The sequence below is a fragment of the Camelus dromedarius genome, chromosome 10 (assembly GCF_036321535.1).
Source record: "Camelus dromedarius isolate mCamDro1 chromosome 10, mCamDro1.pat, whole genome shotgun sequence".
Classification (NCBI taxonomy): Eukaryota; Metazoa; Chordata; class Mammalia; order Artiodactyla; family Camelidae; genus Camelus; species Camelus dromedarius.
In genome coordinates, this window is record NC_087445.1 from 8,254,393 (window position 1) to 8,279,567 (window position 25,175).

Below are 25,175 nucleotides of genomic sequence, written 5' to 3' on the forward strand. Positions count from 1 at the left end.
TAGAGATTATAGTCTTGGACCTAGAGATGTTCATGTTTACCGGGTTGGCCATGGTTTTTAGGCAACTTCAAAGGGCAGAGCTAGATAAAATTGTATATACTTATTCAAAGATAAAACATATCATGAGTTAATACTGATTCTTCTTTGTCCAAATTTAGGACCACAGAGTTTTTAGTTAAACTCATACAATTCATATTTCTATCTCCTTTCTCCCATAACAAAAATCTCAGCATAAGGGTTTATTTTCAGTGTCTGATTAACAATACCACCACTACCATCACTGCCAGCAATGTGATTACTTCAGAGATTTTAAGACTTCTTTCTTTTCTTTTTTTTCCTCTCTTTTCTTTTGGGCAGTACTTTTTGTCTTTGAGGCATATCTCTCTATGGATGTACAGTAATTTGATGGTTAAAGTTACTTGAAATGGTTTTTGAAGTTATGCCACCAAGCAGATCAGTTGATGCATGTATTTTTACTTCTGATTTTTAGAGGCTGCTTTTTATAAATTTAATTTGTTTTATAATGATATGAAATGTTTACATGGTTCTAGAGTCAAATCTACTAAATAAGATACATTTAGAGAAGTTTAGTTTCTATCCCTGTCTCTTATCCTGTTCCCTTCCTCTCCCTATAAGTAACGTTTTTAAAAATCAGTACTTTTCCTTTCCATTATTTTTAAATTTTAAGCAAACATACGTATATTTTAGTATTACTACTACCCTCCCCTTTTTTAGATAAAAGCTAACATACTGTAAACACATTTCTCCACTTAGCTTTTTTCACTTAAAAATGTATGTATCAGGAGGTCACTGCAGTTGTATACAGAGCACTTCATTGCGTTATTGTACAATGATTTATTCAACCAGCGCTTTATTTAAGAATTTTGGGGTGATTTCCAGTATTTTATGGTAGCAGTGCTGCAGTGGAAAATCGTGCACACTCCTGTCGTATTTTTACCACCATATCTTTAAGATAGAGTTCTAGAAGACGGATTGCTGGGTCAAAATGTGAAGGTGTCTAATAATTCTGCTAAAATATTAAGCGACTATTTTTACTTCTGCACTACAGATGAAGGAACAGACTGAGACAGCTGCTCAAAGTCACTTTACCACTCACTGACACGGCTGGGACTTAAACTTGGATATAACGTCTCCACAGACTCCCTAGGTTACGGGAAGAGGAATTCCAAGGTGAGAGAGGCAAATGAAAAATTTTGCATTTGGACGTCACATTCATTCAATCACATATTCTCATCCTTCCAGCTCCCAGCACACCAGTTCTTCCTTAGCGGAACCTCTGGTCCGCTGACCTCTCATACTTCCCCTTATCCGTCACTTCCTCCCTCATCCCGTAACTAAGGCGCCCCGCACCGCGTCCTCTCGCCGGCGCCGCTGGTAATCCGGGCGGGTTGAGCCGTGGTTGGGGGGAGAGGGCTTTGCGCCTGCCCGGCCACTGCACGTATATTGGAGCCGCTGGGAGGCAGCGTCGGTGACGTCATAACGACGCGCCGCTCCCAGGCGTCCTCGCAAGGTCGCTTTGCAGAGCGGGTGCGCGCGTAAGTGACGAGACCCTGGTTCGGGGGCGCGCCGTGACCTGCTGCCTCGGTACCGGCGGCGACATGTCGGGGTATACGCCCGACGAGAAACTGCGGCAGCAGCAGCTGCGAGAGCTGAGAAGGCGATGGCTGAAGGACCAGGAGCTGAGCGCCCGGGAACCGGTGCTGCCCTCACGGAGGGTGTGGCCTGTGGAGCAATTCTGGAATAAGTTTTTGCAGGACAGGGCCCCCTGGAAGAACGTGGTGAGTGACGACCCTCCCCGACCCCGACCTGCACCCCGTTGCGATCCCCAGCCTGGCTGCTGGGACGTCTACTAATTGCAGCCACATTAGAGACTGAGTCGCTCTGCCCCCGAATGTCCCGGTAGTTCCCTAAGGGACAGTCGCGTTCAACCGAGATTTCGGGTTTAGCGGGAACGCTGTATCTTGTCCCAAGAGCCCTGGGCTGGGAGTCAGGAGTCTGGAACACATACGGCTTTGGGATTGTCATGCCCTTTTGCTGTCTAGTGTGATGAGAAGGAGGCGAATCGTTGTCTAGGTTTTAGAGGACGACGCTGCAGGCTTGGTTCTCTTTTGACTATGGAAATCTTCCCTTAGAATGATAGCCAAGGACTCAGTGTAGTTAAAATTCAGTGATTTTAGTATTTGTAGACGGTTATCTGGATTTTGAGCTTGAGATTATGAAGACCAACTAACACTACAGCCAACTACCAGAAGGCACAATGAGCCTCTAGCTGGTAGTACAACTCTATGTAACCACCATAAAAGAAAAGGGCCTGTTGATAAGCTTAATGAGTCATATCAAGAGCCCCCTTTCTAAACTGTCACTATGTACCTTTAACACACTCTTTCATTTAAAAATGCCATTCCTGGACTTTGCAGAAAATCACTCACTCAGGTGCTGTCTTTATTTTCAGGATCTCTTGACATTTTCTTGAGGTTATTTAAATCACATAATCATGGGTGGTGAATGCTGTATCTCAGAATCGCTTGAGACATTGGCTAATAATAATGGTGGTAATATAAGTAACACTTGGGTGTTTATTTTGTATCTGACACTTTGCTGAGGGTTTTACATGTGTTACTTTAATTTTTTACTCTTGTAGGATAGAAACTATTCCTAATCTTTACTTTAAATGTGTGGAAATAGAGGCCTACAAAAATTCAGTGATTTACCCGTAGTCATAGGGCTAGGAGTTGAAGGAGTTCACATTGAAATCCATTGGTGTCTGCTTTCTTGCTGTGCTGTGAAGTCTAGTGCAAACTTTTCTGAGAAGTTGGTGTTAGATACTTATTTATGGTGGTAAATTAAACTCTAATTCAGCTCTCCTCTCCCTCCCTGACATTACTTACTGATTTGGCAGCCACTGATTGAAAGTTAACATCCCACCGATCAGCCAGTGATATAAGGAAGTAAATAATCATTTGTTGAAATCTGTCTTACTTTATTTTGAGTTAATGTTTCTTCCATGATCATATCTATTATATCACTTAGAATCTAGATTGTCTTTTCCCTGAAAGGATAGGTCTGTTTCAGTCAAATTGGTTGCCATGGGAAAGTTTCATTTTTAGCTCTCTTTGCCTTTCTTTTAAAATATACTGTGTCTGAAGGCATCTCAAAGTGAGTTTGGAACACCCCATCCCAGTGTGTAAAACATTCTTTGTCCAGCGTTAGTGTACCCAAGGTTGTTTGCCTTATACCTAGAATGCTGGAAGTGGTGTTGATTATGGGTATCTGAAGTTGATAAATTAGGGAAATGACTTTGAAAATTCTGTAGTTCTTATTACTCTGATTAAATGGATTAAAATTATTCTTTCATTATTTATACTGTATTTTATCTTAAATTTATAATAAGGAATTTTTAGAAGTCTTTAAAAAACATATATCTATAAATACTTTACTACAACTTTTGCAAAATTTTCCTTGTCTTAAGCCTCCTTTGCTCTGAACTCTGCAGATGTCACCTAGCAGGCACTAAGTTTAGTGAAAGTATTTGGATGTGTGAGGTTAGCTAAAGACTATAAGGAAGTACGTAGCATTTAGAGTTGTTACAATAATCATGACATTGTTGCATCATTGATTTGTTTTTTTGCAAATGTAAAAAAAATGGGATATCTATTTATTTTGTGTATGTTTTTTTTCCCCCCAGATCTATAAGTCATACCGACACAGTGTCTTTGCTTTTACTCATGTACTTATCCCTGTCTGGATTATTCATTATTATCTCAAATATCACGTGAATGTAAGTATGCTTTAAGTATGTGTTTTCCAGAATTTATTTTTAATTTTGCACAGTTAGTTCCTATGTGGTTATGCCTGCTCTACTTAATGGAAAAAATCTGCCACTTATAACTGATTTTGAATTACTTTGAATCGTTTTAGGTAAAAGGTTTAATGAAACTTAAGTGAAGTATGGTTTTTCAAAAAGTTAATCTTTATATAGTTGCTTACAACTTGAAATGCATTTCCTCATAAAAACAGTGTCTACATGATCAGAAACATAGTTGACCTAATAATACTAGTGTATACTCGGGGTCCTGAGTTGAAAGGGAGAAAAGTATTTTTGCTCCTTCTTTTTGAGCATAGATCTGGTATAAGATAAAATTCAAGATAGATAAAGGTTGTCTTTGTCTTCATACCATTTCTTTTTCCTTTGCTATGTCTGTTTTTTTTTTTTTTAACTTTCTTTAGAATCCAGCATGTCCAAAAGCTTGATTTTTTTCACCGAGAGATCTTGGAGGTGGTGACTGAACTGAGCCTGTTGCCATATTTTAAAGGATAGGGATCCCCAGGCAAGGTGAGGGAGGAGTGCATTTCTGGAGTGGGAGAGCAGGAGTGGTTGCCCAGCATGGAGTGTTCCAACCCATGAAGAGTGAGGAGACCATCCTTGTACCCAGTGAGGAGTGTTAGATCCTGAGCGGGTTGCTGGGTGGAGGCTATGGGGGGAAGAGAGGTTGGTGAGCACACCTGTTTGGAGAGCAGCAGGGGCAGCAGCCTGGTGTGGGACTCTAGAACCTGAGCACGGGGAGGACGATATCTGGCAGAAGTGTGGTTTGGGGCAGTGATGGAGTTGGCAACCCAGAGTAAGGCGTGAGAACCCGAATGAGGTGAGGAGGTTATTTATGCTGGAGTGTGGTGGTGGTGGTGACAGGAGATTGGTTACATACAGGAAGATTGATTAAGTATGTACATACGTTGATGATATTGGGACCTAGAATCCTCCTGGAGAATTATGCATATGGAATAAAGGGAGAAAGCCCCGTGGTACTGGAATGGAATCGGAAGTCTTGGTGTACCTCATGATTTTTAATACGTATTAAAGATACAGAAATAAATCTGGCTGTAAATGTGGATATTCCCCAGTTCTGTCCACTGATAGGGCCTGTGAGCAGTGCTACCCTGTGGTAACTGGCACATCTAGCAGCCTGGTCTTATTTTCTAAATACAGTTCTCCACTGAAAGGATCCAGAGCTCCTTGGAGAAATGGCCAGTTCCAGGGTTGGGGCTGGGAATGTACAAGATGATCTTGTTGTGCCAGAAAGTAAAGAAGTGTTCAAAGAATGAGGGAGATAAATCAAAAGGACACGGAGTCAGCTTGGAAAGATTCCCAATGGGACAATTTGAGCATCAAAATAAATAATGATAATAATAGATGATAACCAACTGAATAAGTAAAATGCAAATCCGTGAGTCCATACTTATATAATAAACACATTACTTAATTAATGGATAGAAGAGAAAGCTTTTTTTTTTGTATAGTAGATTGTTGAATAGTAAATGGACAAGGAATGATAGAATTAGAAAAATCACCGTTTGAGAGTCATCAGCGATATTTTCTTCAGCCAGGGAACAACAAAAGATGCTAAAATTAATCCCCAAATACCTATGTTCAACTACTTGTTACAGAGTAACAAGAGTAACTAGGTAGTGGAGAAACCTGGCAGACACCACCTTAATCAAGAAACCTAAATTACATTACCAATAATAGGACAAACTGAAGTTGTGTAGTACTTCACAGGATGCAATAAGAAGCAAACAGCATCAATTTTGTGCCATTCCTGCCAAAAATGTGTAAGCTGAATCTCATTGTGAGGAAACTTAAGGCAAACCCAAATTGAGGGACTTCTCTGCATAATTGGCTTGTTACCTTCAAAAATGTCAAGATCATGAAAGTTAAAGAAGGATGGAAGATTTGTTCCAGACTGAAGACTCAAAGAGACTTGTCATGTGACTGCAAGCCTGGTTCATAGGCACCATCTGCGTGGACAAAAGAACAAAGATGGCGTTGGCAGTCAGAACTTTTAAGAGGCTACACAATGGAGAATAAGTTATGTTAGAGGGGATTTGCTGAGCACTGCAAACAGTTATGGGGGCAATTGATAAAATTTGAATGAGCTCTTCAGACTAGATAGAAGGTAGCCACGTATAAGTGTTAATTTCCTGATCTTGATGGCTGTATTGTGATTATTTTAAGAGTACTGTCCTTATGTGTAGGAAATACACACTAAAGTGAGAAACCAGTGAGCAATTTACTAACCAAGTGATTCCGTAAAAAATTATTTTTATAATTCTTGCAACTCTCTGTAAGTTTAAAATTATTTCAAGATAAAAGCAAAACAAAAGTTAGGGACTGCCTAACAATTGTAGCTAATCCATTTGAGGTTTGCTTTCCTTTAACCTGTTGAAAGGAGGGTGAAACAAGTAACTGGGGTCCTCAGAAAATCACTCTTACATCACTTGTTCTCTGTTGATTGTGTGGGCTCTTTAAAATTCTGATTGCTGACATAATCTTTGTTCTCTTCATTAAGAAAATTATGTCCATTTGATCATCAACTATGGAATGCCTAGTATCTCTTCCTTTATTGCTGTGGAAAGAATATATAGACAAAATTCCTGACCTCAAGGAGCTTACAGTAATGTTGGAAGTTAGGTATGATTTGGGTACAAGTGTGGAGGAGAAAAACTGTTCCAGTCAGAAAGATGAGGAGTCAGCCATGAGCATAGCCATACCCGAAGACAGGGTTGCCTGTGACTCTCTCAGCTCAGCGGGGTGGGACCAATTAAGGGAGAGTCTTGAAAGCTAGGCAGAGATGGTTGAACTTTATGTGGTCAGCAATGGGAAACTTTCCATTTTTAAATAGAGTGAGTAGATAAAGTGATATATTTAGGAAAACATAAAAAATGGTATGTGGGATGAATTAAAGGGAGGGAAGTACTGACATCAGGCAAGTCATCCGGAGGCTGTTGCAGTTTAGTAGATGGTAGTTGATGACAATCTGGTTTGGGCAGAGATGGCAGGAACAAGAAAGTAGAGTGAAGTCAGAAGACACTTTTTAAGGAAGAAATAGCTCAAGTTAAGTTGGAGATGAAACCAAACTTGAGAGTCATTTGTTACTCTAAAAAATTCTAGCCCTGAAAGTTTAGGGAAGCAGAATTTGCCACCCCAGAATGTCTCTGGCGTGTGGATTATTTCAAGTTCAAAACATTCAAGGCCCAAAAGACTAAGGAAGAAACTTTGACCTTACCCCCCAACTGCCTGAAGGAATGTGGATAGAGGACCTATTCCAGAAAGGGAGCCATCACCATAGTTAACTATAGTATGAACTCTCGGTATGGTGATGGGGGTGAACCTAGCAAAGTCTGTTAAAATTCCCCTCTGTCCCACTGTCTGTGCATGGCCCAGCAAACTTTAGCTTTTCCATCTCCATGTGAATTGTCTGTTTCTCCTTTGAAGTCCCAAACACCTACCCTCAACGTCCTCTTTTGTCTTTAGCTGAAGGTGGATTTTAAGGCGAGGGTTTTGGCCATTTTGGTGAGTGACTGAGTCCTCCAGGGTCTCTCCCATGTGTATATACATGTTATTAAACTTTTGTTTAATTTTCTCCTGTTAATTTGTCTTATGTCAATTTAATCCTTAAACTAGCTGGAAGAACCTAGAAAGGTAGAGGATAATTTCTTCTTCCACGACAGAAGTTATTAGTAGGTTTTGGAAAGAGGGCTTTCTGATGATGAGGAGGAAGTAAATTTGTTTAGGAACACAGGCTGCGAAAGTCTGAGTGCACATGGCCTGTCCTATGTGTTAGAAACACGAGATTAGTGGAGGCTAGTACGAATTAAGTGTAAGTGTTGGGGGTTAGTGTTTTACTTCATAAACCAACAAAATCTTTCTGCAGCCATTAAAGGGGGCTAAAAATATATGTCTAAGGGTCTGAGTATAGTTCACATTTCTATTGTTGATGAGCTTAAACAAAGTTTTATTTTCATGCTCACCTGCAGGTCCACAGGTCACTTATCATTATTCCTCTGTTATTTTTCATTGTGTTAACATGTAATATCCTAAAGAAGAAAAAATATTATTTTCTGTCAGTGAAAGTAACTTTTTTTTAACACATGAGTGTAGTGCAGAAAGAATTGTTCCAGTTACCTGGAATATAAATTAATATTCAATTTGTTAGTTTCAAATTTAAAAACCTTGTTTGTTTATTCTTTAAATTCAATTTTAAAATTCTGTTAAACTACATAAACAGCTAGTGAAATATAACAGTCTTCTTTCTTTGTCCTTATTATCTTTGGGTCAATTCAAGTTGAACTTTCCTAAACGATTCCTGCTTACAAACATAATCAAATTCTCTTAAATGTTTTAAACTGCATTTATAATATTTTTATATTCGGTTTTTAAGTATTTATAGGGCATATTAATGACCCTAAGAAGCAAGATCTTTTTAAACTTAAAGTCACAAATCTAAATCAATTATGTATTTTAACTAGGATCCTAAAACTAATCTTGTAGAACCTCTTAATAGCCTTGTTGACTAAAAAAAAATGCACAGCCTAAAAGTTGAGAGTTATGTTTTATGTGGGTAGTCTAAGGGACTGCTCCGAAGAGACAAGGGAAGAGATAAGATATATGAATTTTTGCAACAAAGATCAGGTCAGATAGTCAGAACATCAAAAGATTACTATTAATTAAAGAAAACCAGATTTCTCAAGTTAATGAGTCTAGCACTTCTAGGTATGGAAAGATGCAAAAGTCTGGGCTTACTGAAATTATTCCTTTGATATGCAGGTTGGCTAACTAGGGCCAGTATCCTGTTCTTTCCTGTCCTGAGCCCCCTCAGGGGGCACTGTTGGGGGTGGCCGCCTGCTTGTCTCCATCCTGCATTCCCTCCGGCCCACCATCACCGTCAACGTTGGGGGGGCAGCTTGATGGCCGCAGCATTCTTTGTTTACTGATATGGCGGGCAATATTTTTCATTCATAGCCTAATTATCTTAAACATTACAAATACTCTAAATATCAGAATATATGGATTGTCCCAGTGTTTTCAGAACTTATTTAAATTTGACATTAACCTGTTTAATCCCTGGGTAAATTTACTTTGTCATATCTATATTTAACTAAGTATTTCTAGGATTGGAAAAACATTCATCTTCTAAGAGAAGCAAATTTAACAAGCTGCAGTTACTGGGTCAACAATTCAAGACATTAATATGGCTGCTTATCTGAGGCATTCGTACTTCCAGGTGATTTCTCCTGAGCAGAAATGGACATAATTAAAGGTTTTATGTCAGCAGAGGTCCCAAGGTCTCTCTTTTACCTCATTCTTTCACTTGGTTTGGGTAGGCCTGCATCCTCAGTACCGTTGCAGCCAGTTTGCTTCAGCTAATACTTTTATGCCTAATTGAATTTTACATTCTCTCTGAAGACATTTCAGTATCTTCTTTCCTCTGGCCACAAGTTGTTAAAGGCATTTTAATATCTTCACATTGTTTTCAGAGTTTCTCTTCAGCTTTTGGTTCCAGTTTGCCTGAGTCTTACATCATGCCAGTAATCTTTAAAATTTTTTGGTGTGGTATCTTGTGTAGATGTATATGCTTAATAAGCACACTTAGTTAACAGATATTTATTTAGTACCTCCTGTGTGCAAGGCACTATTCTAAACACAGGGATACAGCACTCACTGCACAAGGCAGATTGAGTCTTCATGAAATGTTTAGTCTTAGAGACTAAGAATAGGCAGATACATAAAGAGGTACCTAATGCTATTGGAGGTGATAAGTCTGTAGAAGAAAAGTTAAGCAGGGTGAAAGACTAGAGAATGACAGGGGCTGCAGTTTTAATTAAGCTTCTTTGAGGAAGTGCTATTTGAAAAACAAACCAAATGAAGATATGGACTAAACAGGCATCTTGGAGAAGAACATTTCAGGTAGAGGAATCATTAAGCATAAGGGTGCTGAGGCACAAGCAGGCCCACCTGATTGGACTAATACAAAGGAGCCACTGCACTGTACAAAGGAGCCACTGCAGCTACACTGCAGAGAGAGAGAGAGAGACAGAAAGAGAAAAGAGGAGATCAGAGAGGTAGCCAAAGGTAGAAATCACATTACGGACTTTGGCTTTTTCTCTGAGAATGAGGAAACTTTGAGCAGAGGAATGACAGAGGGGTGGTACCTCTGAAAAGAATTACTCTACTCTGCCTGCATAGTGGAGAACAGACTGTAGGAGGGCATGAGCGGGAGCCAGGAGACAATAGGTGAAAAGGTGACAGAGGCTTGGACCAGGATGGTAGTACTAAAGGTGGTAAGAAACTGTTGGATTCAGGACATAATCTCAAGGTGGAACCAGCAGGATCTGCTGAGAAGTCAAGGTTTTTGGCCTTCATAACTGGGAGAGTGAAAGTGCCATTTACAGTGATAGGGAACAGTTTGGGGCTTGGGGAAATTAAGTGTTGGACCTGGTTAACTTTGCGATGCCTGTTTGATAAAATATAGATCTTGAGTAAAAAGTTGGATGTATGAGTCTGGTGTTCAGTGAAAAGTTTGGGGCTTAAGTTAAAATTTTGGGGTGTGATCTATTTTATTTTAGAAAAACTCTAAAACCATCATTAACAGCATTATTTTTATTTCAGACCAAACCATATACCATCGTTGAAAGGAAGCCCAGAGTATTCCCAGTAAGTCTTAAACATCTCTGGTTTTTGTTCTTATTTTTCTCTCTCCTTTCCCAAGTGATCATGAGACTAAAATGTTCCTTTCTTCTTGCTGAAAATTTAAGTGCCTGTAGGAAATAGTGTGAGGTAGCAAATACAGTTGAACCTGGGAGATGGTCACATTTCTTTTCAACCTGGCTGTAAAACTTGTTGTGTGACCTTTCTAGTCCTAAAGTGAATAGAAGGTACCAACAGTTTTTCATCGGTGCCCTGTTTCATGTAGGGTTAAGGACTTAGGGCACTAGCCTGAGGATAGTAAATTCCTCTGTTATTTCCAAACCGTCATTTCTTAAGGCAGTTAGACAATAACTTCTCTGTGAATTTATAATCTGTTAACGTGTGTTTTAAATTTTATATCATGGGGAGAGGGTGTAGCTCAATTGGTAAAGTGCATGCTTAGCATGCATGAGGTCCTGGGTTTAATCCCCAGTACCTCCGCCAAAAATAAACAAACCTGATTACCTCCCTCTACCTCCCCCCCAGCCAAAATAAAATAATTAAATAATATGATAAGTAAATAAAAAATATTTTTAAAAATTTATATTATGAATACGTGGACTATTACCCTAATTTAAAATGAGTTGTCTCATCATTCAAAGATTACTCATTAGTCAGTTGGTATTTTTACTGGCTGTTTTTGAGGTGGTTGTTTAGCAGGGTAAAATATATGTTATGTTCTTGTCCCAGTTCTAGTCACAGATAATGAACTCCCATCAGTCTCTAAGTTCTGTAATGTTAGAAGAGAAAACTCAGTGTAGATTCTTGCTTCTATGAAATGACATAGTCACAGCAATCCATTATCTACTACAACAGAAGGGAATTTTAGGGAGAACTACCAAAATTGACTAACCCTTCCAGTTGGAATTCTGTTTTAGGAAATAGTAGGGGATTTCTTCTGTATTTCATCATGTATAATTTATGTATGTCAGACCCTTGGTCATCTCAATTATTTTGCTGGTTTCACCAGTTAGGTTATTTATTTATTCTTCATGTTTGTTTGTTATTTATTTATTTTGCCATTACTGTGCAAAGGAAAAGGAGGACTCTCTTTAGAAAACCACCTAGTGATTCCTTAGCACCTCTCCTGCGTCTGTATTTTTTGCCACTGTGGTTCTTCCCTGTTTCGATGCCATTGACCCCTTTGAGACCTGAGGACTTGAAGAATGCTCATCTGTCCATAACTTAGAATAGGATAGACAGTAACAAACTCACTCCCAAGTCTCAGAGGTGGAATAAAACAAAGGTTTGTTTCCTTTTGACATTACAGACTATATTACATTATTACAATATTCCATTATAGTAAGGCCGTTGGGAATATGAGGCTTCCAAAATTATAGGGAAAGAGAGGGCTGGTTGTCTCAGAGAATGATTTTAAGGTCTAAGCTTGAAAGTAGCTTACATCCCTTCACTTTAAATCCTCTTGGCCAGGACTCATTCTTACGGTCCCAGATATCTATGTTCTTTTTCATATCGTCCAGCCTCCCATGCCTGGAGTCTCTGCCACAGTCCATCCTTCTAGTCAACACATAGCTCTTTGCTTCCTTCTTTCTACACATGTAACACAAGTCCCTTTCCTAGGGACAAATCCCAAGGTCCCATTCCGTCACTGCAGCCATCCCTAAATCTAAGATCTGCAGATGATGCATAGTAGTATCTGTCAGATTTATACTTGGGAGGTTGTATCCTTGGAGATTTGAGGATCCATGGCAAGTGAACTGTATCCTTTGCCCTCTAAACACACTCGTTATTCAGCAGTGGAATCTGTACAGCATAGCAATCACTGATTCTTGTCTGCCACTTGGTCCTAAAACCCCAGTGGTCAAACACTGAGAAGTCTCGTAACCCTTTTGTGTGGGAAGTTACTTAAACAGGTACTGATTTTGCTTCTGGAAGGAATGCCTTTGTTCATGGTTCTTCCTGGTCCCTGGCTCCATCTAGGGGGGTTCTTTCTTTTCCGTGTCAACCTAGACCACACCTAAAATAAGTCCTGGGAAGCACGTTCTCCTCAGGGTTGTGCAGCCTGTAAAATCTACCTCCTGCACACAGAAGGGTGAGTGCCAGAGGTTGTTTTAAGCTGAAACATTTAAAGGCTTTTCTTGTCTGTAGGTTTGGTTTCTTTGGTCATCTAGTTCTCACAACACTTGTCAGGCATGGAAAGAAAACTGCTTGGTGGGAGGGGTCTAATCTTTTTGCTTCTAGTCAGTCCCACGTGCCAGTATCTGTGCTTTCTACACACAGTTACCAACTGCTTCTCAGCGTAGTGGCGGCTGTGTGGAGGACCCCTGGAACAGCCTCTGGCTCAAAGGCCACCTTTACTTCAATCTCATCTTTGCCATAGTGCTGAGTCTCTCTGTATAATGGGTTTCATTGGGCTTCTGTTTCTTAGAATCTCTTCAGTGTTAACTGTTTAGAGACTCAGAAACAGTCAGTCTTATTTTCTAATATTGCAAGGTCCTGAATATTTCTCATTTTTATTTCTCCTCTCAAATCAGCCACATCTTGCCTGAGCTTATGTTTCTTAAAGTACCTTCCTAAGGCAGACACTAGTAGTTAAATATATACTGTAATTTTTTCCCAGGTACTTCTAGAACCTCAAGTTCATCAGACAGTCTGCTTCTACGTTATTAGTGCCTTTTGTCTCCATCTTTTAGCCTCCAATGCCAGTGTCCTTGCAGCCAGACTGTTAAGTCAGTGCCATGTGGTTCAGTTTTTCTTACAGCAGCATGAGTTACTAATTTACTTCGTTACTAATTTCTGTGTTAGGGTAATGCTACCTGTAGTAACAAAGTTTCCCCAAAATGTATAATGGCTTAAACGTAATACAGCTTTACAGTCCTGAGCAGTACCAGGTCAGGGAATGGCAGTCAATTCATGGGCTATCAGGCTGACAGAATTTGCTGTTTTAAACAGACAGCTGAAATTAAACCTAAGTACTTTGCCTAAAATTATACAGCTTGTCAGTGGAGGGTTCCAGGTTCTCACTACTTGGTTCTGGCTTTAAAGCCCATGCCCATTCTGCCACACACACTGTACCTGGGTTTGGAAAGACACCTGAACCAGCTGCCCAGGGAAACTTTGCGTTCTATGTCTAACATCTGAGCCAAACCATCAACTGGTGATTGCCTAACACATTCAGTTGCTGGGAATACATTGCCTCCTTATAATGAAGGGAAAATGTTTCCCTGAAGCTTCTTTCTAGGGCTTCTCCTATTTCCTGGGCTAAGCGAAGTAAAGATTATCCCTCTTTCACTTTGTAAAGGCAACTTTCATGTCCTTTCTGGTCATTTTATGTGAGTGAAACTCCCCCTAGTCTTTCACTTATTCCTTAAGATTTTGAAGACTCGTTGCTCATCTTTTAGACAGCTCCTATTGTGCCTGTGCCCCTTTTAAAGTGTGAATCTCAGAGCTGACCTAGATTTTCCAGATGAGGTCTGATCAAGTAAAACTACCACCTCTGCAGACAAGATTTTTTCACGAATGCATCTTTGTTTTTCTAGGGTGATACAATTCTGGAGACTGGAGAAGTAATTCCACCAATGAAAGAACTTCCTGATCAACATCATTGAAGATTACCTTAAAATTTCAAAGGTGTATGAGCCCCAGTTTGTTGCTCCATTACCACACTTAATATATTTTCTGGAAAAGTAACTTTAATAAAGTTTACTCTCAGAGTTTACGTGTTTTCTTTTTCTTCCCAAACACTGTACAATTTGAGACTCTGAATTATTTAACAATAAGTGAAAACTGGACAAGCTAAAAAAAATATGAGCAATCATCTACTTTTTCTCGGCATTCTTCATTTGGAAAGTAGGATGTAGAGAAGTATTTAGTCACATGATAGTTTTTTTCTTGCACAGGACTTAATCTAGCCTGCTGTGAAGGTATGCACAGAATGAAATGTTGCAATATACAAATACAAGAACAGAAATTCCACACACTTTTGCTTTAAAGAAGGCCTTCCGGGGCATTTAAAAAGAAGTCTTTTAGAAAGGCTGTCAGATCTAGGTTGCTTTGTTATGTGAGAATGTAAAACACAAATTTAATTGAAAAATTAGCATATTCATAGCCCCCTTAGAGAACTGTATACAAAGTGAACTTGGAAACTCTGTATTAAGGATTTTACTTTAAATCTAGACACGAGTCAGATAAGAATGAGGTAAAGGGCTGTATTTGCATGGAGTTAAATCCAGAGGGATTACAAGTTTTCGTTCATCCCGAAGATCTTGTCTGGGTATTCCTTCTTTAGCTGTCGTCGTGCAGCTACTGTTGATGCATAGATGACGTAGCCCCAGGAGAGCAATACGACCGCGAGGAGCAACTAAGAAATGCAAAAGGAGAAGTAAAAGCAAAAACCTGTGAGTGGCACTTCCTCCCCGCCCCTCTCAGGTGGCCGCGTACGTTGCTAAGGTGGGAATTTTAGTGACAAACTCGGATAAACGGCGTTCCGGAGGCGAGTACACCAAGCCTCCCTTACGTAAGAAGCGGAAGAGCGTGTCCTCCAGGAAGAGGCGGAGTCGAGGTAAGGGAGAGAAATGCTTCATTCAGGAATGGATTTTGGAGTTTCTGGGCGCTGAAGAAATTAGAGGGCCTTCCACCGCGGACCTCGGGAGTCGACCCCGTGGAGCCTCGCCAGGCTCGGGACCTACCGCTGAGTAAATCCGGTCCAGGGTGCTGCGACTCACTGGCTTCATGGTAAGGAGGCAGCGGCGGCGGTCCGGGAGCACAGGCGGAAGCTGCAGGCCCTAGAGTAACCTCCGGGGCGGTGGCTGCCGAGCGGCGGCGGCAGCGGCGGCGGCAGCCATCTTTCATCCGGGCGCGAGCGCCCGCCCCCTCGCGTCCGGGCGCGTTTCCCTCCGGCGGGGCCGGCCTCTTCCGCCCGGAGCTGGGAGCGAGGTCACGTGATTGGGGGCCTATCCCGCCTTTCGGGGAGAAGGTGAGAGAAACGAGAATACATGTTAAAAGTGGGTATTTTGCTGCTTAGGGGGACAATCTTGACTCGTCACCGGTCTTCTTTCAGTTGCAGTGCAGTATTATTGCGGGATAAGGTACCGTCGTGTGCATTTAAGTTATTTGGAAAAACAATCCACATTTTAAATAATACACCGGCGTCTAACGCTGGAAGAATTATTGTTTTCTCCCGGGTGTGTTCCCACAGTATAGGTAGAGGTTCGTGTATTCATCTTTGACATAAACAAGAATACCACTTGGTTTTATATAGCGGACGAATAGTGCAAATTCCTGTTACTTGAGCTTTTCTCCAAAAAACAAAATTCTTTGAGAACGCAATAGCTTGTTGATGTCAGTGATACTTACAAAAAGTAGCGAGGCACGAGTTACCCGGTGTAATGTACCTGCTAGTCAGTCAACAAGTGTTTATTGAGCTTAGAACGGTAGCACAGTCAAATATTAAGCCAGAGGACGCCGTTTGGCACGCGGGCCGTTATACCAAGTTCAGCTGTAGAATGTTTGGGACGATTACTTTTGAGGCCTAGGGGCAGAATGGGGCAACGGCCGCGTTAGGCTCCAGACGTCCTGTCTCTATACGTCTCAGATCTCACCGCAGCAGGGTTTCAATCCAGCTTTCAGGGAGTGGGGAAGAGGAAAAACGTTATCTGGGGGAAGCTTTCAAGACCTGTTCTCTTAGATAAAATCCCTGTTTATCCTGGACGGGAGTAGATCCCTCTCTCTCCGAAGACTGTAGGGCTCTGACCTGGGATTCCGTTCGAATCCCGGTGTTGTTTCCTCACTGTGCAACCGTAGGTAAAGTTACTTCAGCTCCGTCTAACTCAGTTCCTTTATGGACCAGAGAGAATTTCAATCACTTCTCACAGAGTTTGGTGAGGTTTGAGGGAGACCAAGCTAGGTAGCGTGTCTTCCGGGTAAGTTAGGAAGAAGAGAACATTAAGCCGGTGCCCCTGTAACCCCTAGAGATCAACAGTAACAAGGGTGATGGTAAGATAGTGGTTTGTGCCCGGGAGGGTCCCTGCGCTCCCACTCCAGGAGCGGGAGGGGAAGCGGGGGAGGGGGGGAGGTGGCCCGTGGGGGGAGGGGCGGGGCTCGGGCCAAGCGCGCTAGGCCCCGCCCTCCGAGCCGGCGTCTTCTACCGCGCATGCGCCACGCAGGCGGGGGCTGTGTTTGGACGCGCGGGGGGCCGCTGAGTGGGTTTCGCTTCTTGCCGCCGCCCCCGAGCTGCCATTGGTAATGAGAACTTTACGTCACAGGGGTCGCAGCAGCCGCCGGGGTCTCCGCTGTCTCGCGAGGAGGGTGAAGCGCCCCCTGCTCCCGCTCCTGAGGGCCGGCGGAGAAGTCGCCGGGTTCGTCTTCGCGGGTCCTGCCGTCACCGACCCAGCTTTCTGGGCCGCCGGGAGCTTGCCACGAGCGCCCCAGCCGGGCCTGCACCGGCATCCTCCGAGGTGAGTGAGATTGGGAACAATGGGGCGCGGGGGTCGGAAGGGCTGGGCGAGCCGGAGCTCCCGCCTGCAGCGAGGCCCCGGGGCGAGGGAGCTGCGGTCTGGGTCTGCGGGGCCGGCGCCACCCGGCGGGCCGGGGGTCCCGGAGAGCTGGCGCTCCTTCCGCGCACCTGTGGATCTGAGCCGGTGGGCGGAGGAGGGCTGCGTTTCCGAGGAGTGCTCTGGAGAGCGCGAGACCAGCCGTGTACTGGAAAGCGCTTGATCTCTAGGGGAGAACCAGCCTAAAATACAAAACGTTCGAGTCTGAATCGTGGCATCGCCACTGTCACAGATGTGACCTTGGACGGCTCCCCTAATCTCTCTCAGTATGTCTGTAAAATGGGAGTAACAGTATTTTTGTTCGTTTTAGTTATGTAATGCACGCGGTACTTGTCTCAGATCCTGGCAGGTGGCAGTTCTCAACCAAACGAAGTGACTATCGCTTGACTATTGGAGTTGTCTGTGCCCTGTTCCACTCTGTGGACTGGGCTCCCCAGCCTGTAATTTCTTCATCCATCAAGTCAGTGCAGCTTTCCTCGTGGGCTGCTGATCGGTAGAGTGGAAGGGGGCCGGACTGAGATGAGGCAAATAGTGATTTGATAGGAAAAGTGAATAGAATTTTGGTAGGTAACTTTCAAGATTATTTAAGATAAATTGAAAAAGAGGAACAAGTTTAGTTAATATCGGTGAGGGCTGGGGTTTTTTGTTTTTAGTCAGTGACTTTGAAAGCTATGCAGTCAGCCGAAACAGTCGTGCTTATCTGAAATGAGTGGCTTTAGAGAGAAATGGTTCCCAAGCAAATACTGCTGGATCTGGAATTAAATTTTGTAGGATCTGGTCAGTAGTCATGTAACTTCGGTTTGATCTTTTTGAATTGGTGGTTAAATTGTAGTTCACAGAGGGATACAGTGATTTCTTCAAGGTCACAAGAGAGAGGGCTCAGATTATTTTTAATACTTGGGGGAATTGTATTGCTAGCTTATCCACTTCTGAACCCTTCTTAGCCACTTCGCTTAGATATATTGAGTACAATACTGATACTAATATGAAAATCCTTTAGTTGTTCTAGACTCTCATCTTTCTGGGCATTTATAATCAGTTATGGGTGATGGAAATGACCACAATTAACTTTATTTTCACATAACATACAGTATTAAGTTTTTACTGCATAGCAAGCACTATACTAAGTGTTTACATAGAGTGTATCCCTTCACACAACCACTTTTTCAGGTGGGTACTGTTACTTAACCCATTTTAGAATTAAGAAAATTTAAAGTTTTGAGAAATTAAATAATTTCCTCCAGATCACACCACTTATAAGTGGTTTTGATTTTCAGCCCTGGCTCTGCATTAAAATTTAACATCATTCCCTCAGATGTAATCAGCCATTGATTAAATTGTATATACAGTGATAGTTTAAGGAATGCCATAAAAGGTAGCTTTTATAGGAAGTTTGGCTTTATTAAATATTTGATTTTGCAGAGTATTCCTGCTTTGTTTATATCACTGTGCAGTTTTTTAAATGTCCAGTCTGTGGTCTAGTTTAGACTCTTTATTGGCTCTTACCTGCCTCTCATTCATTTTCTCTAGATGTGGATGCTTATTGATTATATGAAATTCTCCCAAAATGTGATACAAAGGGTTCTTATCTTTGTTAAAGTCAACACATTTGAATATTTGGAGCAGGAAAGGTTTTGTTTAATCAGTTTATCCCAAAGATGGTAAACTTTGTTTAAAATTTGGGAGGCAGTTAAGGAAAAAGGTTCAGAACTGATTAATCTCTCCTGTGAGGAAATTAAAGTCCTAATTCCTAGAGTGCAAGGGGTAGAGGAAATGTATCACAGACTTCTTCTGGAACCTGAAGCACTAAGTCTACCATCAGGTCCACCTTTGCTACCTCACCCAGAACTGCAGACCTCCAAATCTTAAATCTGTCGCCTCTCCATCTCTGTTATATGCTTTAATTTGTATTTTTGAAACAACTTTCTTTGTTGAGATATAATTTATATTCCATTTATAAAGTTCACTTCTTTAAAGTGTGTAATACAATGAGTTTTAGTATATTTACAGAGTTGTGCATGTGTAATCTAATTGAATGTTTTCCTCATCCTAGGAAGTAACCTTATTATCCCTCTCCCCTCCCCAGCAACCACCAATCTACTTTCTATCTATGGATTTACCTATTCTGTACATTTCATATAAAATGGCATACATGTGGCCTTTTGTGATTGCCTTTTTCATTTAGTGGAATGACAAGGTTCATTCCCGTTGTAGCGTGCATCAGTACTTTGTTCTGTTTAATTGCCAAATATTCCACTGTATGGATATACCACGTTCATCAGTTGATGGACATTTGGGTTATTTCCACTTTTAAGCTATTATGACGAATGCTGCTGTGAGTGTTCACTTACAAGTTTATGTGTGGGCATGTTTTTGTTTCTCTTGTTTAGATAGGTGTGGAATTGCTGGATCATATGGTAGTTCTACTTCATTTGATTTAGCACATTTTAATTTTAGAATTTAGTGATGATTTTGAAAGAGTAAATCTCTTATTTAATGATTTACATTCATTGCCATTGATGTTTCTGAAGAATACTATTCTTTGTAGCTAAAGATATTCCTGTGTAGCAATACAAAACAGAACTAATAAATTAATTTGTTCTTTTGGTCTACTATAGATGGCATCACTTGTCATTCTTTAGACTTGAGCTGTCAAAGTGCTTATAACAGGCTTCTAACACTAGGAAGTCAGACGACTAAGATTCCATTTTTAAAAAATTGTAATTAGTTGAGATTTTATTTTTAGTTTAAACTTCCAATTTACTACTAAATCGTTTCTTTAATAAATTCATTCTGGGTTGTGATTTTTATGTAAACTGGAAATGTTTAGTAAACACTAGAATTCTCTATTCTAAAGAAGCAAATTAAGATAAAATGTATCATCTTGAAATTCATCAGTCTTTTTTAAAGTCTAGTAATCCCTTTCTTATATAGAAGAGTGAACTGAAATCCAGAGTTAATATGGATTTCTCCACTTCACAGAGTTAGTTTCAGATGAAACCTGGTGTTGGGTCCAGATCTGATAACCTCTCTAGTGCCCTCTCCACTCTTCACTCCTCCCCCTAATGCATACGCACTATCTCTTATCCTAGGGGTTTTTACTTTTAGGGTTTTTTTTTTTTCTATAGAGAATTTAAAAATATTAGAAGTAGGGGGAAATGCTGAGAAATTTATGCAATATTAAGGTTTCAGAGTTTAAATATATTAGCAGAAATGCAATTAGTATTAGTATAAGTTTATTCTATTTAAGGACAGTGGTAATTTTTATATTTCCATTCTGGAAAACAGGCCTAGAAGTGTTGGACCTTTGAAGAAACTTGTTCAGCTCTGAGAAAGCTAAGATGCCCTAGATGAGCAAGTTTAATTTGAAATCTGTAATGAAATATTTATATTTCACAGTCATGAATTTTTGTTGTGAGTTTTATTTGTTAGTTTTATTTGTTTTTGTTAGAACTTGGTATGGCCAGTGAGTCTCTTGTTTAGGAAATTACAGTTCTATTATTTGACTAGACAGCAGTTGACTAGTGATGGGACTTTCAGTGATAGAGGAGGTGGAGAAAGATGAATAATAGGCCCAGGAAAACATAAAGGAAGAAACTAATATTTAATATATATATAAACTGATTAGTGAAGAAGTCAGCTAAAGAGGAATTTTATAAGATAACAAGGCCAAAATGTAATAATGCATACTAGATTTCAGCTCTGGCAAATTCATTTTGTAAGTTACGGGCCAATATGAACATAAATGTAAAGAATAAAAAATAATCTTTTAAGATTCTAGTGATCCTTGTGGGAAAAGGTAAGGGAAAGGGACTGAAAGCATGATTTCTAGATACTTTGTGGCTGACTGGATTGAATAAAAAAGGAGAAGAAAAGCTGCTCAGGGATGCTAAAAGGAGTCTGATGAACTGCATATAATAGTGTAGTAACAGGAATGTAGTAATAATAGTAGTATAGTAATAATAATAGCAACTAACATTTGACTCAGCAGTTGCTGTAAGCCAGGTACTGCCCTTGAGTACTTTTAGATTTTATTTCATTTAATCTTAACTAAAAGATCATTTTTTTGTGTGTCAAAGAATCTTCCACTAAAAGGCATAGAATTGGTTTTAAAGTTACATACATAATACTTAGAACGAATAAAACAAGTCAGTAGTCCATACTGTTTGGGACATATGTATGAAAGATGTAAAACCATCCGTAGAAATAACCCCAACTGAGGACTGTGATATTTTTGTTTTGTTTTCTAGAGAGGTATGGAAGGGGAACATTAAAGGGGCATTTAAAAAGATCTGGAATAACCATGAGAAAATGTTAGTTGTTAAATCTGAGTAGTGGATACAAGGGTACTTGGTATATTTTCTTTTCTACTTTTTTGTATGTGTCAGATGTTTCTCAAATTATTTTTTGAAAGAATAATAGAATATTACGTAATATTTGAGAGCTTACTATGTACCAGGCACTTTTTCTAAGCTTTTTTTTTTTCTTTTTTTGACATCTTCACAAATCCTGTGAGGCAGGTTCTGTTATCAGTGATCTACAGATGAAATTGAAGCATAAGGATAGTAACTAGTACCCAGTTCACAGTCACACTGCTAGTGTGGAATTGAGGATTCAAACCCTGGAAATCTGACTTCAGAGCTTGTGCTTTAAGTGCTGTATTAAAGTTCTGTAGCATAGCTGCTGCACTGCCCATAACTTTATGTTACAGAGACAATGAGCTACTCCGCTGTTTTCACCAGTATGTTTCACAGTCATTATTTGCTTTTTTTTTTCTTCCAGATTTAGTCATTCCTCCTTTATCAGGTTACTGATGTATTTTTTTCCCTTTTGCAGATAATGGCTTCAGCCGCTAAGGAATTTAAAATGGACAACTTTTCACCTAAAGCTGGCACTAGCAAATTGCAGCAGACAGTACCAGCTGATGCATCTCCTGATTCTAAGTGTCCTATATGCTTGGATAGATTTGATAATGTGTCTTACTTAGATCGCTGTTTACATAAGTTCTGTTTTCGCTGTGTACAGGAGTGGTCAAAAAACAAAGCTGAGTGTCCACTGTGTAAACAGCCCTTTGATTCTATTTTCCATTCTGTGAGGGCAGAAGACGACTTCAAGGAGTACGTCCTAAGGCCTTCGTATAATGGTTCTTTTGCTACCCCTGATGTTCGCCGGTTCCGCTATCGGACAACCATGACAAGGGAACGAAGTGCTTCTGTTTATTCACCTAGTAGTGCCATGAATAGAAGAACAACAACTCCACCAGATAGTGGAGTACTGTTTGAAGGGTTAAGCATTTCAGGAAGACCTAGAGATGGTGAAATTCCTCCTTTCATGAGACAGATTGCGGTAAGGAGGCCAGCTACTGCAGATGAAAGATCTTTGCGGAAAATTCAAGAACAGGATATTATTAACTTCAGGCGAACTCTCTATCGTGCTGGTGCTCGAGTTAGAAATATTGAAGATGGCGGACGCTACAGGGATATTTCTGCTGAATTTTTCCGTAGAAATCCGGCTTGCCTTCATAGATTGGTGCCCTGGTTAAAACGTGAACTCACAGTTCTGTTTGGAGCTCATGGATCTCTAGTGAATATTGTCCAGCACATCATCATGAGCAATGTTACTCGCTACGACTTGGAAAGTCAGGCATTTGTGTCTGATTTAAGGCCATTTTTACTTAATCGGACTGAGCATTTTATACATGAATTTATCAGTTTTGCTCGATCTCCGTTTAATATGGCAGCCTTTGATCAACATGCTAATTATGACTGCCCTGCTCCTTCATATGAAGAAGGCAGCCATTCTGATTCTTCAGTCATAACAATATCTCCAGATGAAGCTGAGACCCAAGAACTGGATATTAACATAGCCACTGTTAGTCAGGCACCATGGGATGATGAAACTCCAGGACCATCTTATTCAAGCTCAGAGCAGGTACATGCTGCCATGTCTTCCCTTTTAAATACATCTGACAGTTCAGATGAGGAACTTGTAACAGGAAGAGCCACTCAGATGCAAGGAGTACAGACCAATGAGGACCTAAATAATGACAGTGATTCTTCTTCAGATAACTGTGTCATTGTTGGGTTTGTTAAACCACTAGCTGAGAGGACCCCAGAACTTGTTGAACTGTCCTCTGATTCTGAGGAGTTAGGATCTTATGAAAAAATGGAGACAGTGAAGACACAAGAGCAAGAGCAGTCTTACAGTTCTGGTGATAGTGATGTCAGTAGATGTTCATCCCCACACTCTGTGCTTGGAAAGGACGAACTAGTAAATAAAGGGCATTGTGATTCTGGTACAAGAATCAGATCGAAGAAAGAAGAGAAACGATCTACATCTTTGTCCTCTCCCAGAGACCTGAGCTCATCCATCAGAGGAGACAGAGTGTATTCCCCACACACCCGCAGACACAAGAGGAGGGCAAGATCCAGAAGTTCCGATTCACGTTCCCAGAGCAGGAGTGGGCATGATCAGAAGAGTCGTAGAAAACATCATGGGAAGAAAAGAATGAAGAGCAAACGATCCAGAAGCAGGGAGAGTAGCAGACCTAGAGGTAGAAGAGACAAAAAGAGGTCAAGAACTAGAGATAGCAGTTGGTCAAGAAGAAGCCAGACTCTGTCTCTAAGTAGTGAAAGCACAAGCAGGTCAAGATCTCGTAGCAGTGATCGTGGTAAAATAAGATCACGGAGCAGAAATAGAGATCGTTACTATTTAAGAAATAATTATGGAAGCAGATACAAGTGGGAGTATACTTACTATAGCAGAAACAAGGACAGGGATAGCTACGAGTCATCTTACAGGAGGAGGACTCTGTCCAGAGCTCATTATTCCAGACAATCTTCAAGTCCAGAATGTAGAATTCAGTCCTTTTCTGAAAGAACAAATGCTAGGAAAAGAAATAATCACAGTGAAAGGAAATATTACTACTATGAAAGGCATCGATCAAGGAGCCTGTCTAGTACTCGATCAAAGACTGCATCTACAGGCCTTGACCGGGTGAGGAATGAAAAACCTGGCGGAAAGCGAAAATACAAAACTCGGCATTTGGAGGGTATGAACGAAGTGGCTCAACCATCTCGTGAGTTTGCTTCTAAAGTGAAGGAAAGTCATTACCAAAAATCTTCATCAAAATTGGATGGAAACTGCAAAAATGAGAGTGATAGCTTTTCAGACAGCCGATCATCAGACAGAGAGACAAAACGCAAGAGGAGAAAGAGGAGGACCCGGAGCCTAAGTGTAGAGATAGTTTTTGAAGGGAAAGCTACCGATACAGCTAGACATCATAAAAAGAAAAAGAAGAAACATAAGAAGAAGCACAAGAAACACCATGGTGATAGTGCTTCTCGTTCCCCAGTTGTGATTACCATTGACAGTGACAGTGATAAGGATTCTGAAGTAAAGGTGGATACAGGATGTGACCTTAGGGGTCCTCAAGACCCTCTACAAAATGAATTTGTGGCTTCTTCTTTGGAACCATTTGAAACTAAAGATATAGTTACAATAGAAGATGAATTTGGTGTCCTGGGCAAGGAGTGTGATATTAACACACTTAACAACTTGAATAATGCCAACAAAACTGTAGATAATATTCTACCCCAGACAGCTTCAATTGAACAAACTCTTGATGTAAGAGAAGAGAGCGCCTTTGCCTCTGATTTGGAGAACCAGTCCAGTGATGTGTCTATTCAAACTGAGCCATCAAGACACTTGCCATCTCCACGGACATCTTTAATGTCAGTGTCTCTTGGTAGAGACCATGATATGTCTTAAAACTGCCAAAGCATCTCATTGAGAATTCTGATGATATACAAAGGAAAAAAAAAAAAAAAGAAACAGTGTCATCTACTGCAGTCTATTTAAAGATGGCTTGGTGAAAACTCTTAAACTCTTTCTCCCCTAAAAATATTTTAAGTAATTTTTTTGTGTGTGTTAAAAATTTGTAAAAATCATTATTTGTTCAGAAGTATGTATTCCCACCCTCAGAGATATGCACTTTTAAGTGAAGAAAATGATATTGCTAGCAGTTTATTTAAAATGTGGGATCCTTTTTAAATAAAAACTATAAATTTTAGAAGTTATTTCATAAAGCCATATGGTATTGACATATTTTTAAAGTAGTC

The 25,175-nt window shown here is 40.6% G+C and overlaps 3 protein-coding genes across 5 annotated transcripts; 2 read left to right on the plus strand and 1 right to left on the minus strand.

Moving 5' to 3' along the window:
• The first annotated feature begins 1,494 nt into the window (after positions 1-1,494).
• NDUFB6 (NADH:ubiquinone oxidoreductase subunit B6) lies at positions 1,495-14,222 on the plus strand. Its single transcript, XM_010975813.3, has 4 exons — positions 1,495-1,799; positions 3,707-3,799; positions 10,466-10,510; positions 14,044-14,222. Exons 1-4 carry the CDS (start codon positions 1,620-1,622, stop codon positions 14,110-14,112), a joined length of 387 nt encoding a protein of 128 aa, XP_010974115.2. The 5' UTR covers positions 1,495-1,619; the 3' UTR covers positions 14,113-14,222.
• Positions 14,223-14,637: 415 nt separating this feature from the next.
• SMIM27 (small integral membrane protein 27) lies at positions 14,638-15,376 on the minus strand. The gene is made up of 2 exons (XM_031447262.2): positions 15,193-15,376; positions 14,638-14,864 (listed from the first exon to the last, which is right to left on the minus strand). The coding sequence occupies exons 1-2, from the start codon at positions 15,235-15,237 to the stop codon at positions 14,742-14,744; spliced, it is 168 nt and encodes a 55-aa protein (XP_031303122.1). The 5' UTR covers positions 15,238-15,376; the 3' UTR covers positions 14,638-14,741.
• TOPORS (TOP1 binding arginine/serine rich protein, E3 ubiquitin ligase) lies at positions 14,890-24,888 on the plus strand. Of its 3 annotated transcripts, none has more exons than XM_031447256.2 (3): positions 14,890-15,238; positions 16,768-16,959; positions 21,892-24,888. In XM_031447256.2, the coding sequence occupies exons 1-3, from the start codon at positions 15,236-15,238 to the stop codon at positions 24,823-24,825; spliced, it is 3,129 nt and encodes a 1,042-aa protein (XP_031303116.1). In that variant the 5' UTR covers positions 14,890-15,235; the 3' UTR covers positions 24,826-24,888. The 3 variants fall into 3 exon arrangements, with proteins under 3 accessions (XP_031303116.1, XP_064346208.1, XP_031303115.1); XM_064490138.1 differs by having other exon boundaries at positions 14,891-15,065; XM_031447255.2 differs by lacking the exon at positions 14,890-15,238 and adding an exon at positions 15,475-15,591.
• Positions 24,889-25,175: the final 287 nt, after the last annotated feature.

Coding starts and splice junctions, on each gene's coding strand:
- NDUFB6 (XM_010975813.3), top strand. CDS start 1,620: ATGTCGGGGTATACGCCCGACGAGAAACTGCGGCAGCAGCAGCTGCGA. Junction 3,800..10,465: donor ATCTCAAATATCACGTGAAT/GTAAGTATGCTT, acceptor TTTTTATTTCAG/ACCAAACCATATACCATCGT. Junction 10,511..14,043: donor GGAAGCCCAGAGTATTCCCA/GTAAGTCTTAAA, acceptor TTGTTTTTCTAG/GGTGATACAATTCTGGAGAC.
- SMIM27 (XM_031447262.2), bottom strand. CDS start 15,237: ATGAAGCCAGTGAGTCGCAGCACCCTGGACCGGATTTACTCAGCG. Junction 14,865..15,192: donor TGGACCGGATTTACTCAGCG/GTAGGTCCCGAG, acceptor TGCATTTCTTAG/TTGCTCCTCGCGGTCGTATT.
- TOPORS (XM_031447255.2), top strand. CDS start 15,499: ATGTTAAAAGTGGGTATTTTGCTGCTTAGGGGGACAATCTTGACTCGT. Junction 15,592..16,767: donor CAGTATTATTGCGGGATAAG/GTACCGTCGTGT, acceptor TTTACGTCACAG/GGGTCGCAGCAGCCGCCGGG. Junction 16,960..21,891: donor CTGCACCGGCATCCTCCGAG/GTGAGTGAGATT, acceptor TCCCTTTTGCAG/ATAATGGCTTCAGCCGCTAA.